General features: G+C 44.5%; 1 protein-coding gene across 3 annotated transcripts in view; it reads right to left on the reverse strand.

Moving 5' to 3' along the window:
- CDC42BPB (CDC42 binding protein kinase beta (DMPK-like)) overlaps positions 1 to 18879 on the reverse strand; it is a 126275-nt gene that overhangs the window by 78663 nt on the left and 28733 nt on the right. For all 3 annotated transcript variants that reach the window (XM_008583113.1, XM_008583112.1, XM_008583114.1), the window contains exon 2: positions 4207 to 4298. In XM_008583113.1, coding sequence (XP_008581335.1) covers positions 4207 to 4298 — 92 coding nt within the window. The remainder of the gene's footprint in view (positions 1 to 4206; positions 4299 to 18879) is intronic.

Below are 18879 nucleotides of genomic sequence, written 5' to 3' on the forward strand. Positions count from 1 at the left end.
GCTCCCAAGCGCTGCACTCTACCGAGTGTGCCACTGGGCCGGCCCAGAGCTGATAACTTTTTTAAAAAAGTCTGAAATTCTGAAGATGACAAGCCAGTGAGCAATCCAGGCCTCATTGAGAAGGAGATGACAATACCACAGACGCTCACTGGGGAGCTCAACTCTTCACAGACCATTTCCAGAAAACATGCGTTACATGAGGCATATTAGATCACAGACCATTTCCAGAAAACATGCAAAGTGACCCTAATAAAATATGCAGGAGGATGCATCTGTCCACAGAAAAACACCTGTCAGATCAAGAACGTGTAGAAGCAAAACATAGAAGTAAAATTTAATGTTAAAAAAACCAAAAAACAAAAAAACCCTGTAACAGAAAATAAGCTTTTTGTATTGCAAAACAACTTAGAAACATTCTGTAAAAATCTTGCTTAGTTTACCAGAAATTTCTTCCTGACCCAAAACTCAGTCTTAATTGTTTCAAAGACAGATGAGGATCCTAAAAATATCTCCAAAATTAGACACTTCAGCAAAGAAATACATATCAAAATAATTTTACAAAACATTATAAAATGATTCTAGGACATGACGAGGATGTGTAATGACTGCTGCCAGCCAGATTCTGTACTGGAGGGAAAGAGAAAACGGAAAAACCATAAAGACATCACGGGCCAACTGACAAAACTAGCATGAGGACAGATAAGATTCAAAAACATTCTATCAGTTTTAAATGTAAATTTATGAACTGTGGTTATAAAAAGATGATCCCTATAAGAAAATAGCCACTGAAGTTTTAGGGGTAAAGGGCCTTGCTCAGTGGGGGAGGGGGAGGGCGCGAGGTGAGAGAGAAGAGCAGGAGCCACGTGAGGGGGTCGAGGACTGACACGTCAACAGAAGGACACGTGGGTAAAGGGTCACACTGGCATTCCTTAAGCCATTCTATTCATGCAACTGTTCTATTTGAAACTGTTCCCAAAGTTTTGTCTCTTTTCTTTTTTTTTTAAACATTACTTTAGAAACAAGAGAGCAAGCATGGTACAGTGGCTGGGCACGTGGGCTTGGGTCAGGTAGGCAGAGCTCGAGTCCAGCTCCTCCACATCTCTGAGCCTCAGTTTCTCATGTTCCCGATGGAGCAGTGGCTACCTCGGGGTGCTGTCAGCGGATTGAAGGTTTCAATGGGCTCAGCCGCCATTAGGCCCTAAACATACCCCTGGCACTGCCTCACATGAGCCAAGAACTGCCCTGCCAGAGGGGGTGTCAACATCGAAGGAACTTCCTGGACTGGGCTGTCCCCAAGATAGAGAGGAGAAGAAGAAGAAGGTGTTTTCAAAGTCATTGTGCTAAAAAAAAAAGGGTACCTCAAATATCCTGAACCCTGTTTAAATAATAATCTAGAACTGTTTCTCTAAACTGTGGGGAGTGGAGGGTTACAACTCGGAGGCAAGAGTTTCATGGGCTTACTACACTTGCCGTACGACCAGGTCCAGCCTCTGCGAGTTGTTTGGGAAGGGCTCTCAGGCAGCCTATGGTAAGTCCACATGCTGCAGGCACAAACCCTATGCTCCAAGGTGGACTGCTGCCCTCCCCCAGCTTGCATCCAAAAAGATAATTCAATCCTAACCGTATGTGAAGAGCACTTCTGGTCCCAGAGCAGGTAAGTGTCCTCACTGCTGTGACTAGCCTGGTGCTTTCAGAGAGAGGGGGCTAAAGTTGGGCACATTTCAGGTATGTGATTTTAAGAACAGCCCAGGGACCACAGGGTGACAGCCACATCAACTACAGAACACAGAGGTCTGGCTTACGGCAGGGAGGCTTGGAGGGCGTGTGCATGCAGAGAACCCAGATCCCACATGGGAGCCAGGAGGAGAGGGGCTGGAGGAGCACGGCGCCAAGGGTTGGGTGCATAGCCTAGGCCACAGGGACCAGGGAGGATGCTGGTGAATGGCTTTAGCGTCAAGGGACAACCCAGGGTGTGGGGGGGGATTTAGAAGTTGCTAAAGCCTGGAAAGGGAGTGAACGTAAAAAAGCAAATCCAAAGAAGCAAAGGTCTGGGCAAGAGAGACACATTTCTCTCAGTTTGGAGGAACTTGAAAGGTGATCAATGTTACCTTCTTTGAAACTCATAAAACTGAGTTTTGCATTAAGTTCTTTGGCAAAGAAGAAAGAAGAGTAAAAGTAACTATAAACTATTCTGGCAAAACAATTTTCTCTCTATTCTTTCATTTTTCCTGTTAACGGTTCGTCCTCTCCGCCCTGTTGTGCCTTCTTCCCCCCTCTCCTAATCTGGCTTGTATGGCAGCGACTGCGGGGCTCGGGAGGGCCTCACTCATGTCCAAGCCCCCGCGCCGGGCACAGCTCCTCCACAAAGCAGACAGGCAGAGTATATACCGACTGGAATCTGGTTTTAAGTTTAAAAGGCTTTCCTCTTCTCACTAAGCAACAAAAGCCATACCTTATACCATCAAATAACCTATTTACTGCTTAGAGATTTTTTATTTTGTGTGGAACTCAATGTTTTCCTGTGGCTCCTTTAAAAAAAAAAAGTCCTCTGTTGGTGGTAATCAAAGGGTCATTGCATAGAGATGGGTCTGGGGGGGGGGGTTCTGGAAAGAGACAGGAGGGAACATTCTAGGGGACCGAAATACTCTATGTCAACTTGGGTGCTGGTAACACAGGTATAGACATTTTTCAAAACAAACTGTACACTGAAATCTATGCATTTTATATATAACTATACTTCAACATTAAAAAAAAGAATTAAAAAGCTGTCTGCCCAATCCCAGGCCCTAGTAAATTGAATCTGGCTGCGAGTCCTGGATCTGGGGTGGTACTGGGATAAACCTGGAGCTCTGGTCAGCCTGGATGGGCCTGGGAAGGAGCTGCGGGCCTGGGAAGGAGCTGCGGGCCTGGGGAACTGGCTGCTTCCCCTCCCCCATCCCTCTGTGACACTCACTCACAGGAATGGCACCAAAAAAGGTGGTGCGGGGAAAAGGGAGGTACAAAGACAGGACTTGGACTGGGGTCTGATCTGACATCAGGGTAGTTTCCAAGGAAGAAATGAAGGCACGACACACAGCTACCCCTAACACTCAGGCAGGCACAGAAAATGTTCTCACTCAAGTATTTTGTAAGCATTTCCACAGGAGTATTTTCTTTTTGTGTATTCTATTGAAGCCCTGCAGAAAAGGCAAGGGTGTCATCAGGTGCTTTCAGCAGAAGAAAATACTCATCACAATACTGAGATGTTTTCTAAGACACATTACAGGCCTTGTTTCACCTCAGCAGCTGCACATGAGATACTCTGGAGCAAGGCAGCCATCTTGCTAAAGAACTGTTCTGCTCCCTTTCACATCTGCACACTAGGAAACGTATGCCCCACAGAGCCAACACCAGCTCACGCCTCATAGCACTTCACGGTGATGCCTAGTAGGTTCGCTGTCAGGCAGGCACATTCACAGCCATGACCTGACACAGAGCATTTCATTGTTTGATCTTTCCTCAGTAACCAATGTGCACAGTTCCCCAGCCAAGGACCACTTAGGAGCACACCTAAGTACAGGTGTTAAAATACTGCAGAGCTCTTCAAGTGACTCACTGTGAAAACACCTGGGGTGGTTCTACCGTCCACTGAGGGAACCTGAACTCTCCTCTGGTGCTGGCAGAATGGCCCTGCAGGGCAGAAGCACCACTGAGGGGAGGGCGCCGAGCCAGGGGCTGGCAAGGCTATGCTGTGCACCCAGGCGTCCCAAGGAGGGCTCCTGGCCTCGCCCGAAGGACACCACGCAGCCCTGCAAGGGAAGTGGTGAAGCTGCTGCTGCAGCTGGACTCCGGTCCCACCTGCCCTCTCCTCTAAGTGCTGACGGTAAGCAAGCAGCAAATCCTGAGAATAGCCATTACATAACCTTCTTGCGTTTTTTAGAAAATGCCAAGAAATTTTTCAATTAACAAATGAATTTTTTAAAACTTATTTAGGGCTATAGAAAGCTATTTCTGGTCCCAACAACATTCAGGGTGATTCGCCAGCCACGAGCTTTCATTTTTGTTTTTTCTCTTAATTCTATCTTTCAGATTTTGTCCATCAAGAACTCTCTAAATGATACCACTGCCTCATCCCCAAACTGATATACAGGTCCATGGAAAGGTGACATGGGAGCTGCTGCCATTCTGGCAGTCTGGGCAGAATGAACAGAACAAAGTTCATCTTACCTCACCAAAAGCGCCTCTTCCAATTACTTTAATTATTTCAAAGTCTTCTCGATGAAGCTGCATTTCCTTCACCAGCTGTGTAAATGGTTTAGCTACAAACAAAAAATGTAAAATCAACAATTTAGTCTAATAAGTTGATACTATATAAAAATTTAATTGATTAGATTAAATTTAATTAATCCCACTAAGTTATACTTCAAAAAAAAAAACTTACTTTTTAAAATATTTAATATCTGAAAAGTTTTGGAAAGTCGGTATTTATGCTACTTAATGTAGTTGTTTATCATGAACAACTATACATCAACATCTATTAGAACAAACACCATCGCTACAAAAATTTCCTTGCAAAACTCTTTTCATCTTCTGGTCAAAGCCAAGGTTTACCTATCCTGAGGCAATGACGGGCATGTTCCTGTCCATCTCGTGGCCACAGCTCAGCTTGCAGTAGCTGAGAACACAGCGCAAAGGTGAAAGAGCTCTGAACTCCACCTGTCCACACAGCACAAGCCACGAGGCAGCCGGGGGAGCACAGGACATTCTCCGAGAGTGCAATGGTCTCAAAAGTGCCAGTGGCATCCCTGGGCATCCACCACAGTCCTCCATCAGGCACTTCATGCTGCTGCTCACCTATCCTCACACTGACTCAGAGGTTAATTCTATTATTACCCACATCTTACAGATGAGAAAATTGAGCCAGTTTCTGTGGACAGTGTACTGGGTTGAGTAGTGACCCTTGAAAAATTCATGTCCAACCCAGAACCTGTGACTGGGACCTTATCTGGAAACAGGGTCTTTACAAATGTAACCAAGTTAGGATGAGGTCATAAACTGGAGTAGGGTGGGCCGTAAATCCAACAAGACTACTACCCTTATAAAAACAGAGAATTTGGACACAGAGGGAAAAAAAAGCCACGTGAAGACAGAGGCAGAGGTTGAAGTGATGCAGCCACAAGCCAAGGAACCCCAAGGACTGCCAGCAGCCACCAGAAGCTGGGAGGGGCCAGGAAGGATTCTCCCCCAGAATCTTCCGAGGGAGGATGGCCCTGCCAACACCTTGAGTTTGGACTTCTGGCCTCCAGAACTGTGAGAGAAGAAAAATTTGTTTTAAGCCGCCCAGTTTGTGGTGATTTTTCACAGCAGCCCTGGGAAACTCCTACAGGGAGGCCAGGTGATCTCTTCCCAAGAACTAGAGCAAGTGCAGGCCTAGCTCCCTTGACCACAGTCCATCCTGCTCACAGCCCAGCACCCATTTAGTCAATTACCTTACACCTGGGTCTTCATTTTCATCTTCAGGCCCAGATTCCCATGTTTTATGCTAACTTTTATTTGTTCTACATAGCTCTTTTTCAAATCCTCCATAACTAGTTTTGCAAAGTGATACCATTGGAGGAAACTGGGCAAAGCGTGTGAGGGATCTCTGTACGATTCCTTACATGTGTGTCTATAATTAGCTCCAAGAAAACATGCAACCTGACATTTTCCGGGCTTCTAATTGATTTCCATATTATTAACCTCACTAATTCAGGACTTTTTTCTCCTTAAACAGTTGCTCAATACCACGAAGATTTGATCATCATGGTTCTCTGATGCAAGTAACAATAGCAAGAGCAACAGAAGGTTCTTGGTGTCTATCAGACAGTGAGTTATGAATTCCGGCCCCACCATCACCGTACGTGCCCATCAGAATTTTAGGGAACAGAACACACAGGCCTGAATTATTAAGAAAAAGAAAAAAAAAAAAAGGCTTAAGAAAACCCTTGAGCTGGAACTTAAAAGGTCATCTGTAGTCCATTCTTCTTTCAGATATCACCTAAAATAACCATTCCCCAAATTCCTAATTGAAATGAGTCTTTTTAAACAGCCACTGAAGACGACCACCTCTCTTGGTATTTTGGGGGGTACCAAACTGTACCTTTCATTTTACTGTGAAGAAAAACAATGACAACAAATCTGATTTGTCCTCTCCTACAACCAGCAAGTGAGAATCTGGGAAAGGAGAGAATGGCAATTGGTGATGAAGGAGCTTTGTTTGCCACAAACCGTACACAAGCACACACTGCAGAAACGCTCACTCTGACGGTGCTACAGCACAACATTCTGGACCCTTCTACAAAACCTCCAAAACTCACAACAACACTTGTTAGCCACTGTCCTAACTGTGCAAACCAAACCACAACATACAAAAATGAGGAAAAAGTCCACCACAATTGCATCTTGAACCAATTTAATTTATCCATGTTCCCAGTCCAGTTCCTGTTCATAAGATATACTCAGTGGCTGAGTAATTCAACGGTTACTCAATTATCACTTTAACAAATGCATAAACTGGGATGACACACCAAAAATTTTAAATTATGTGTCTACTGAACACATAGGTGAGTCTAATTTTAAAAGTTATTTTCTTATGGTGAATAAATTTACAATAAACATTTTCATGCACACAATTTTTTTTCTATTTAAAATAATTTTTAGGATGATATTCCAGGACTCCAAAGGACACTAACATATCTTATGGTGCTTAATTTGCCTCCAAAATGTACCTACTGAGTCACAGGAGGTGTTGGTGTCACCACCGCCCCTCCTCAACACCATGCACTGATGTTTCATCTGTGACATTTACAGTTCTGTGATGCCTGGTGAGGCTAACAGTCTCCTGTGTCCAGCTGTATGCCATTATGTTAACTGTCCATTCATGACATTTGCTCATGGGTCACATCTCGATCTTTTTTTTTTTTTCCTTTTTGTCTCTTTTTTCGTGACCGGCAACGGATCGCAACCCTCAGTGTCACGCCCGCACCTCACTCAGCCAGTGAGCGGCCGGTCTGTATGTGGGATCCGAACCCTCAGCGGGAGTGCCGCCACACTCCCAAGCGGCGCACTGTAGCAGTGCGCCACCGGGCCGGCCTCGATCTTTTTAATAACTGTATGAGAACACTTTCTTTGGCTTTGTCAGACGCAAAAGCTGTAAATGCCATTCCTCCATGCTGTTGCCTCTTTTCATCTTAACTATGCTATTTTTCATATTATAGAAATGATTACTTTTAATAAAATTATTGTTAATAAAATTGAGGTGGTTCCTTTTTCCCTTGTCATCTTATTATTAAGTCTTAGAAAGTTATCACCCCTTTGAAGATTGGTTGTTGAATCCTATGTTCTGCTAAATGGCTTTTTAAAATACTTAAAAAAAATTTTTTTTTGGTCTTTTTTTCCGTGTCCGGCAACGGATTGCAACCCTCAGTGTCGCCCCCGTACTGGACCGGGACCGGCAACGAGATCGCAACCCTCGGCGTCGCTCCCGCGCCTCGCTCAGCCAGTGAGCGGGAACCGGTCTGTATATGGGATCCGAACCCTCAGCGGGAGCGCCGCCGCACTTCCCAAGTGGCGCACTATCGCAGTGCGCCACCGGGCCGGCCCCAAAATACTTAAAAATTTTAAAAAACTATTTATTCCATCTATTGTTTAGAGTATTTTAGAGTATGATGTGAAATGTTTATCTTAATTTCTAGTTTTAACCAACTATATGTATTTAAGTGGTCTAATGATACTTTGTCTAATTCTGTTTATTCCTCCCTTAGCGATTACTTGAACAAAGAAAATACAACGTAAAGAACTGTTGACTAGGTAACTAAAATTTTTAAAAGGGCACACTAAATTATCATGGAGATAGCAGATGTAGGAAGTGTTTACTGCCTTTAGGATCAGGGGAATGAAAGAAAGAGGTTGGAATTTTTAAAACTCAGAAACCCGGGCGAAGGACCCTGTGACACTGAAACTCAGACCTCTGAGGATGAGGTGCTGCTGGCTGGTACTGCAGTCTGTAAACTCAAAGGCAGACCTCACAGGCTGGGACCCATGTATCTGAGGAGGGAGAGCCAGCTAGCTGATGCTGGTGTTTCAGGAGACTGCAATGAGGCTGTTCTTCAAGTGTAGGAAAAAACCCCAAACTGGAATCGGCTGCCTACTCAGCAAATGAACTTGGCTGCCAGGATGAAGTGGGCTAGTGCAGCACTCAAAGGAAGAGGAAGCGGGCAGGATGCTCAAGTCCCTTCCCCCTCCTCCCAGCCCTACAGTTCCCTCTAGCGTCCCCTTGAGGCAGAGCTCAACAGGGAGCAAGGGGTCAAAGTTCACCCAAGGGGGTGGGGGTGATGGAGTGAGAAGGACATGTGTGCTGAGAAGCACATGTGTGCTGAGAAGCAGGTGAGAATGGGGACTGAGATATGGTACCTACAGGAGTGCTAATCAAATAATTAAACAGATTCAGGATGATGGGAGCCAGACTCCCCAATGTCAGAGAAAGAAGCTACAGATAAGGGAGAAACCTAGAAGAAACCATAAAGTATTGGACCAGAATTGGAGGTAGAAGTATAAACTCAGTTTTCAATATATACGGATGGAAACAGAAATAAATATAGACATAAGTGGGTGTGTACACACATACAGTCCTACCCGTGTCTAAAGAGAGGGCCTAAAAGCAACAACACCCCAACAACAAGCATATCCAGTGCCAGATTTTGCTTTCTAAATACCATTCACCAGCAAAGGAACAAGGGCTCCTTGGGCAATTCCAGAGCTGGGTCAGAGAACTACAACGTGAGCCTGGAGCAGCTTGTGCCAGAAAGTAAGGAAGTGCTCAAAGAACAACAGCAAATCAAACACTCATAGGTGCAGACTATAACCTATTAAATAAAACAGAAAACCAGAAGTCTGTACTGACATTAATAAATACATAAAATTTAAAATCTGATAAGAAGTGGGACATTTATATAGTTCCCAAGTACATGCAAACAAAACACCTGTCAATTACAAAGGATGACTTTACAGTGAAGTACGGCAGACACTACCTAAGTCAAGTGATCAGAGTGAACATCAGTAAAGTGACAAAGTGAAACTGTGCCCCTTCTGATAGGACCCAACAAGGAAAACACAGTGTCACTTCTGTGTTTTTCCTGCCAAAGATACATAACCCAAATCTAATCATGAGGAAAAATTAGGTAAAGCTTAATTGAAAGAACATTCTCCAAAATGACTGGCTTGCAATCTTCAAAAGTTTCAAGGTTGTGAACTGTTCACACAGAAGGGAATTAAAGACACAGGACAAGGTTCTGCACCAGATCCTTTTGCTACAAAGGAGGGTACTACAAAATTAGTGACACTTCAATGGAGTTTGGAGATTAGATGGTATCAGTGTATCGATAGTAAGTTCCTGATTTTGATGTTATGTTGTTGTTATGTAGAATATCCCTCTTTGGTGTCTGAAGATTTAGGACTGTGGTAAATTTGCTGATGCCAGAAGAAACTTTTATGTTCCACTTAAGTATGCAATTAGAATAGGGTAAGTAGTATATGATTCAGAATGTATCAACCAACAATCTTTTTCTTAACTTAGTTGTGAAATAAAAAACCCACAAACTAGTGGCTAATTTGCATGTGGAAAAAAAATATTCCTGTTGTAGGAAATACACACTAAAGTATTCAAGTACTATAGGATATCTGGTAAGCAACTTACTCTCAAATGGTTGGGGAAGGAAAGTTCTTTATTCTGTTATTTGCAACTTTTCTGTAAATTTGAAACTTTCAAAAATTGTATAAACATCTTTTAAAAGATCATCTGTTGCTATTTGGAAAACAGGCTATAGAGAGGGCCATATGTCTGGAAGTAGGGAGAGCGCACCACCAACACTCCACAAGAGATAGCAATGGTGGCTTAGAAAATGATAATGTCAGTGGCCCTGGAGCTGAAGATGAACAGCCTGCATCCAGCATCTGCTTTGGAACTAGAGCCGGCTGCAAAATGGGGATGAAGGAAAGAAAAGACTCCAGGATGAGTGCTGGGTTTTTACCCCCAGCAACTTGATGAACGGGGCACCATTTACTGAAGTGGGGGGATCAGCAGGTTGGAGAGGGGAAGGGAGTAGTGACTGGGGTGATGGAACCAAAACACATACATCACAGTTACTGCTACAGAGCCTGAGACAGTGAAGAGACCACATTGATTTTTCTTACAGGATTCTGCCCGTTTTGTGTTTTCAAAAAATGATCACTTGGGAACAATCAGCTTAAATGGGATGGAGGAGGGGTGAAGGTGAGAAGGAGAGAACCAGTCTATTGCTAGGCAACTGAGGATAGAGCTTGCTGGGTGGAAGCAGGTCATCGGCATTTTCTAAACCACTTTTCATTCTGCCAGTATTACTTTACCAATGTAATCTAGAGCCTGGGATGCTCTTTGGAATATAAAACAGTACAGACAAAATTTTATGAATTATATCCATTGGAGTGCAACACAGCTTGTCACACACTCTTAATTTCTTTTTTCTCTCTCTCTCTCTTTTTTTTTTTTTTTGTCACACACTCTTCAAACATTCGGATGCAAAGCAAAACCACAACTAAAGAACCATCAGGGATTCATTTAAAATATCATTTATGGGCCAGCCCGGTGGCACACTCGGTAGAGTGCGGTGCTTGGGAGTGCGGCGGCGCTGTCACACACTCTTCAAACATTCGGATGCAAAGCAAAACCACAACTAAAGAACCATCAGGGATTCATTTAAAATATAATTTATGGGCCAGCCCGGTGGCACACTCGGTAGAGTGCGGTGCTTGGGAGTGCGGCGGCGCTCCCGCCGAGGGTTTGGATCCCATATAGAGACCGGTCCGCTCACTGGTTGAGCGCGGTGCGGGCGCGACACCGAGGGTTGCAATCCCGTTGCCGGTTGCAGTACGGGCGCGACACCGAGGGTTGCCATCCCATTACCAGTCACGAAAAAAGACAAAAAGGAAAAAAATATATATCATTTATATTAAGATTTTCTTAGAAGACATACATTATGGATAGCTTGGAGAAAACTGATCAGCTGTAATGCCTGAAATACCATTCAACTCTCATGGTAATAATGAACTCACAGACTTTGAAGTAAGACCAAACGTAACCACTTTAAATATTAGAGTAAAATGACCTCTCCCCTTCATATTCCGACAACAAACACTAAGAGCCACCGAGTCAGCAAATATTCATTGGGCACCTACAATGTGCCAGCGCTAGCCTACAATATGCTAAGGACCCAGACGGCATGGCCTGCCCTTCAGCTCAGAGGCTGAGCCAGGCTGACTACCAGTGCCTGTGAGGATGGGGGCCACAGCGACTGCTGCAGTTAATACCCACTCAGAGTTCTGCACCTTCCCGTCTTTACCTGCAGCCACAGCATCTGGCATCATCCCAAACTACTCCTCGATACCCCTATCCTCCACATCAGTCCCAAAGTCTCCTTTTCCTGTCCATCTTCCTTGCTGGACTGAGGCCCAGGAAGGCAGGGTCTACCCCTCCCTGGCAAACCATGCCCCCAAGCACCTGGCACAATGATGGGAGCTCAGTAAGCACAGCTGACTGTATTCATGACCATGTGACGACTGATATTCGCTATGATGAGTTATCAAAAAAGGTTACCTTCTCTACTGGGAGGGCTCGTATGCTTTCCTGAAGTAAGAATATATTCAACATCTTGGGATGCTTTCCCACAAAAAAAAGCTGAATAAAGCTTTAGCCTTCTGATAGCTAAACTTTTATTAGGAGGATGTTTGGCTGAAAGTGAGAGAAAATCACGTGAAATGAGAAATAGTTTGTTTACCAGGAGACGAAATAAAATCAGACCAGCTGGAAGGAGTGCCCAGGCAAGGATGGTCTGGGAAAAGAGGACCGCTGCAGGCAGCAGCCTACAGGAAGCAGGTGGGGAGCCCTGCTTTGACCGCGCTGGTACACATCACCCCCTCCCTGGACTCAAACTGTACTTGTCTGCAGCTCTCAGTCTCTCAACTGTTCTGGCCTCAGCCGCTTTGTGGTCACAATCAATACATCTGGAATTGGAAACAGTCTCACAGATGATCCAGTACAAGTAATAAATTTACCAATGAAGAAAGAGGAACCTCAAAGGCCAAGTGACATGCAGGGGACACAAGGGACAAATGTCATGCCTCCCGAGTAGTCAACTCCACTACACGGCATAGTTCTCCTAGCTACTGCTTCAAGAGACAACAGGACCAACACCTGCCCAGAGCAGCAACTCCATGGCTGGACAGCAGAAGGGAGCAGCTGCAAGGAAGCACCTACAAGAGGGACAGTGAGGCCTCCAGCTAAGGCCTGAGGCTGAAGGCCAGGCAGCGAGGGCCCAAACACACCAATGGGCTATGGATCTGATCCTCTTGTACAGGAAGAAGAGGCCAGAACAGCACCCCATGGACCCGGGAGTGTGGCCAACAGGCAATGTAACGTGGATAGGGCATGAGTTCACCCGTGGTGAGTGCCCACAACATAAAGCCCCGCAAGAACGGGAGAACAGGGGGAGAGCTGAGAGTCAGCTTCTTGTCTGGCATGTGGCAGGAAAAGCAAACACTTCCACAGAACCACCTGAGAATGAACTTAGAGTTCCAAAATGGCTTGACATTGATTCTTACAATTCAGGTTGCTGATACACCTACAGAAGATTAACACCTCTCATAAAGTTTTTGAAAAATGTGTTCAAATTCATAAAACACATTTTATTTGTTTCAATAATGAATATCTTTCATAAAGTGTCAGAACACAGTCCTTCAGAAGGGAGTCAGTCACAAACTTTTCTTATTATGAATCACCAGTTTGAGAAAACTCAGTCTTCCAAGAAGCCCTATGAACTCCCAAATAAAGTTCTCTAAATATGAACTCTTCCACATAAGCTGAGGATCAGGAACTATAATGCTGTAGAAAGAACATTTAACTTTTAATTTTATGCAATTTAAGATTTTAGAGGATTAAAAAGGAAGCCCTTTAATAATACTGTGACTCAGAAGGCGGGTGAGATATAGACTGAGTCGGTGAAAACCTGTAAAGCTGGGGTGGGGGCTGCACTGAGTCGCCAACAACCAGGAGGCAGCTCGTTGCAGCAGCATGCCGTCACAGGAAGACCGCCCACCCTGCCTCGGCTACCCTCGCTCACACCGGGCTTCCAGACGAGACAGGGGCCGGTGGCGCATTCCTTTATCTTTGCCTCCACGTGGTATCTGACAGATTTCTTTTCTCAGCTCATTTTCACTTGGTTGCTCTTGCTTTGTCGTTACTGAAATAAAACCTTGTTGGCTTGCTGCAGCGTATCACGTGGGCGTATTATGTCTTCCCGCTCGAGAGCCACACATCCCACTGAAATCCCATAAGGAGGAGGCAGCAACCCCAGGACAGTGTATTTTCCCCCCACCACACGGAGCAGTCCTCTGGGATTCCTTCGGCAAAGCAAAGAGCCTGTGTAAACTGAGTGACCTTCACAACATAGGTCTCAGTTAAAAAAAAAAAAATGCAGGTTACAATGGAGGACTATGAAGGACACAGCAACAGAATCACATGCGCAAGTCACAGAAACGCAGCAAAGGCTTTTAGGAAGACTTCACTATACTTTGGTGCATACACCAGTGAGATAGCCAGTTTCTAGGCTGTTTCTTCCATGAGTCACTAGAAGCATCCTGTATGCATGTACACCCTAAATTTAAGAAAAGAGAAAATCAAAAGTAAAGAATGAGTACTAGTTATCAAATAGCTGAGGAGCTCAGAGAAGCTTTTTAAACTAGTTAAGATTATGGTGTTTTTATAACATCTGTTCTTAGAACAGTGGTTTTCAAAGTGTGTCCTCCAGCTTAGAGAAGATAGGAAAAGACCTCCCAGAGTCTTCCCTTAATTATTTAACCTCTTCCACCAGGCAGGAGGAAGCTCATCAGTTTTAAAAATTAGGCTGCTCCATGCACAGCACCTGACTTCTGAGCCTCCTCTGTCCCCAGTGGGTTCAAGGCCTATCCACCCCACACCCTTTGGCTTACAAAAAAATGTTCTGCAAGGAGTAAGATGGGCTTAGTCACCCTGAGAATAAATTGGTGGGTTTTTCAACAGAGGGCCCAAATCAGGAACAGCAGCAGCATCACCTGGGAACTTGTTACAAAGGCAAGTCCTCAAGTCCCACCCCAGACCCACTCTGTTCTAACAGGCCCTCCAGGTCATTCTGATGCACACTGAAGTTTGAGAACCACTGGGTGGAAAAAGTAAAGGCCAAGATTACCATTACTAACCATAAAGGACATCCTTTGTGACCCCAGCAAACTACTCTACCACCCAGGAATGGGGCAGACTTGTGTGGTCTCTAATCCTCTGTATCATCACCTCCAAACTGAGAATAACAGTGCTCATCTCAAGAAGTCACCAGGAGTATTAAGTCAGATAATCCCCACAAAGCATGTGGCACTGTGTTGAGCATATATAGTAAGTTCTCATTAAACAGTAGCTACTACCAATATTACTGGGTGACATCTTGTTTTCTGAGCAGTTATTAGTATTTGTGTGTCATATTTGACAAGTAAACAAACTGTATCACCAAACATACCCTGGAATCCAGCTAATTCACCAAAGAAGGTACATTTGTTACAAGCAAGTTTTACCAGGCAGGTTACACATGGAGGACACCCGAGTAACTGCCACTACATAGCCCTATAAACCATATAAACCAAGTGCTCAAAAAAAAGGCCCACACAGGTCCTAGACGAGGATTTCTTTTGAAGAAGAATAACAACTCATGAACACCCCATAAACAGAAAGGCTGTGATCAAGCAAAGGCTCCTTGGCCACGGTAGATTGGCGGAAGCAAGAGAAACCTTACCTGCAAAGGCCAACCCACCACAGACGGTCTCTATTCTGTCTCCCCGAGACCCGCAGTGGATGAGCAGCTACTGTTCTTAATCACATCAGCATTTCTAGTGACTGCCTAGTGGGCAGCGGGCCGGCGTGTGGAAGATGCGCCCCAGCTTTCTGATCTTTACACAGGTGACCACTTCTCTTCAGTCACACCCAGTTTAAGAATTTCTTTATAAATTTAGAACATGAAAGGTCAATTAAAATCAAATTCCTGCCTGGGAATGTGAGAGACTGTGACAGGCACCCACTGTCTACTTCCTGAACTTGTTCAAAGGCTCATCATTAAGGTGAAGTGCTGGCAAGACGCTCAGCTGAAGCCATGCTTGAAGAACACGGTAGGATAAGTTACCCTACTGCTTCTGGGAAAAACTGGACAAAAACCTTTTGGAAGCAAGCATGCTGATTCAGAGCATTTCCCAGTATCTCTGCTATGAAACGACCCACAGCAGCTGAGCAGCCGCAGAATGGCAGGCCATGAGTTAGGCGGCACATACATGTAAGTTATTGCTGCCCGCCTGTGCCCAACAGCCCTACAAGATCAGTATAATTATCCCCTTTTCACAAGTAAGAAAACTACGGATCTGCACCTCCAATCACACGGAGAGCAGGCAGCAGAGCTTCCTGAACCCTAGGCTCAAGTGAGTCAAAGGTCTTAATTTTTTCAGGTGCTAGGCCACCTTCTGTGGAGCACTGGGGTCAGATGTCAGGGGACCAGTCGGGCACACTGTGTCTCACCTTTTGGCAGAGCCCTGTATAAAAGAGTGGAGGAAAAATCTGTTGTCCACCATTGGCTTAGAGAGTGCTAAGGCCTTGTCAGAAGGGCCATTTCTAATAATCTCAAGCCTTCCCCTAAGAAGTCATCTAAATCAACTTCTTGCTTTTGGGATTACACTAGCCAAGAAAGATATCAGAGGAAAAAGTTTTAAGTTTCTGATACCCTCTAATGTACCCCCATTCCAAAATTCAACTCAGCCAGAAAAATTGTAATTTAACATGACGACTTGTCTGTTCCTTTCACTTAAGTTTTTAGCAATGAAGAAGAGCTCAATCATGGAGTAAAAACATTTGGTAAACTTCTCCTTCCTGACTTTAACAATCACAGCTGCTTGTTCCTTTCAAACTCTTCTATTTTCTAGGGCCTTTCAATCATCTTCGTAGTTTTTCTCCAAACCATATGTCTTCCTACCTTTCTATACCACCGTCACTCTTCAAACGCAACAATTCTGAGGAAATTTCACTTCGACCTCTGGAATTATTCACTATGAGGGTGAATTTCAACAGGACTGACTCTGTGAGCACACAGAAGTTGAGCTGGCCACCAGTCCTCTGCCACATACATCCGGACCACTGCTGGTCACAGGCACCTGCTAACTGGCAATTCAGCTTTGGCTGTAAATGGTGTCACCTAATAGTGAGGACAGAATCCCTCTGTCTTTGTCCTTTCTCAGCCCTGTGAGAGGGTCCCCTGCTTTCTTATCCTCCTCAACATGCCCTGAGGAATGCAAGCTTCCAGTCCAAATGCAATTCAAACCACATTCATTGAGGAAAACCTGACAGATAGGGAGCCCTACACAAGGCCCTGCCTGCCAGTCAGCACCCTCCTGTTTTGGCAGAGGGTGAGAAAATAACACACTGGGAATATAGCACATGGGTGAGCAAGGTAAGAACCATCAAGAATTCTGAGAAACAAGCTATATGGGTGAATTTTATGGTATCTGAGTTTTATCTTGATAAAGCAGTTGAAAAGAAACCATCTGTTAAGAGTATTGGGGTGGGGAAATAATATTTTTTTAAAGAGGGATGTGGAAGAGAGGGGTAGAAGGAAAGAGGAAAAAAAAAACTTTGTGAGGACACTGCTTTTAAAATCAGCCTTGAAGTCTTGCTACTGTATTAGGCAGAAGGGAGAGAGGAAAAGTTTGTGTACGTATGTGTGCCTGTGGATGGGTGCATGTGTGCACATGCCCACGAGATGGTTTACAAAGGAACAGCTTAAGCAAAGACATGAAGAAGGGAACCATGGAGTGTCTGAAAGAACAAAAAATACAGCTTGGTTATAGTACAAATTCCACGTAGAGATGTAGAGAAACAGATGGCTGAGAAAGTGGGACAGGCCTCCACAAACACAGGCATGGTGTCTTTATCTTGGGGAGATCACAGAGGAAACCCAAAGGTTTTGTGTAGGGGTATGATACACTGACTGATCTTTGTGTTAGCTGAATGACTAAATAATATAGCAAACCATTTCTCAAACTGCAGTACAGCATTAAAACGCCTGTCACCAAGTGCCACATATCAGTTTCTGTATATGCTCCATCACAGTCTTATGTGACCTACTGTTGCACACAGGCAGTCAGTCATTGACAGAAACGTCATTATGTGGTGCACGACTGTACCAGAAAAGCTCTATTTACAGATTCTAAAACATATCAGAATCAATTAAGCAAATATTTATTAGGCACTTACTATTTGCCAGTTCTACACAGTAGGGATGGATCTGTGAACAAAGAATCGCCTACCTTCACGGAGCTAATATTTTACTAGAGTAAGATGGAAAAGAAACAATACATACAAGGAACAAGTTAATTATGTGGAAAGTAGTATATACTAAGATAAAAGAAAAGAAGTAGGGACACTGGGAATGTGGCAGGGGCAGGGAGGCTGGTCGCCATCACAGGCGATGACGGGGATGGCGGGCTGTGGGCGTGGTGAGAATGCTTAGATCCTGCTTATATTCTGAAGGCACAGCTGGGAGGGATTCCTGCTGGACAGCATGTGCAAGGAAAGAATTGTCCAGTGCACTGGCCAAGCAACCAGGAGTTGCCCACAACTGACAACAGGAAAGGTGGATGGACACTTACTTGTAGGGTGAGCTGCAGGTGCCTCACAGACACTCAGGAGACAGCTGGAGAGAAGCCTGGGATACTCAGTGGCATTAATGTCATAAGCCTGGGTGAGACCAGCCAGGGAGTCAGCAGAGACAGATGAGGGACCAATGATCAACCTGGGGGGCTTTGACAGAAGGAGGTGGGAAGAAGAGAAGGAACCAGCAGGATGCTGGAAAAGCCAAGACTTACATCCTGGAAGGCGGAGGAGGACTGAGAATTATCTACAGGTTTTTGCCATTGGAGCCCACAGATGGCCTTAACAGAGAAGCAGTTTTGCAGGGGGCGGAGGGACAAGAGTCCGATTAGACTGAGTTAGAGAATGGGAGAAGAGAGGGTGGAGACAGGGAGGACAGACAACTCTGAAGAGTTTCACTGTAAAAAAAAAAAAATGCATGGATTAAATGCTTGAAATCATTTTCACCAAATGTTCCATTAAAAACAAACAAAAAAAACACCCACTTATCTTGGAATGGAGGTGAAGTTGGTCCCTTCCAAACCTGTGCTCATGTCACACTGATAGCTAATCCAACTGAGCTCGGTACAGGGAGGCAGCATACTGCTGACGGATCCCAGAGCAGGTACAGAAGAAGTTCATTTTCACTGGCTTAGGTGCTAACAATAAACTATAAAATTAAATTCTAAAGTTACAAAATAAATGCCCTAAGTTTCAATAAGCAATTGACAGAATACAGACACTTCCTTAAAGCGAATGTTACTGGTACTTGCTGTATCTATCACTAAGGCCACTAAGTGGTGTCGTCTCTCTCTGGGAAGGATCGCTCCCCTCCATGGGGCTCCCACCGCAGCTAGCTGCACTAGCTCTTTAACGAACTCTTAATTTTCACACCCCGAATAAAGCAGCAACAGCACAGATATGGCTAATATTTTTTCTTTGGTAGATATTAATGATTTTACTCACTGACTTTTCTTCAGTTTTTCTAATCTCTTCTTACTGAATTTTGAGTAAAAGCTTTACTTTTGATAAAGAAAATATATTCACAGACATACACACTGTTTTATTAAGTTAACCACTGGGATTATATACATATACTTGATAACATACAGATTTCACAGCATGCCAAACGGAGGTAT

The sequence above is a fragment of the Galeopterus variegatus genome, unplaced genomic scaffold (assembly GCF_000696425.1).
Source record: "Galeopterus variegatus unplaced genomic scaffold, G_variegatus-3.0.2 Scaffold2834, whole genome shotgun sequence".
NCBI lineage: Eukaryota > Metazoa > Chordata > Mammalia > Dermoptera > Cynocephalidae > Galeopterus > Galeopterus variegatus.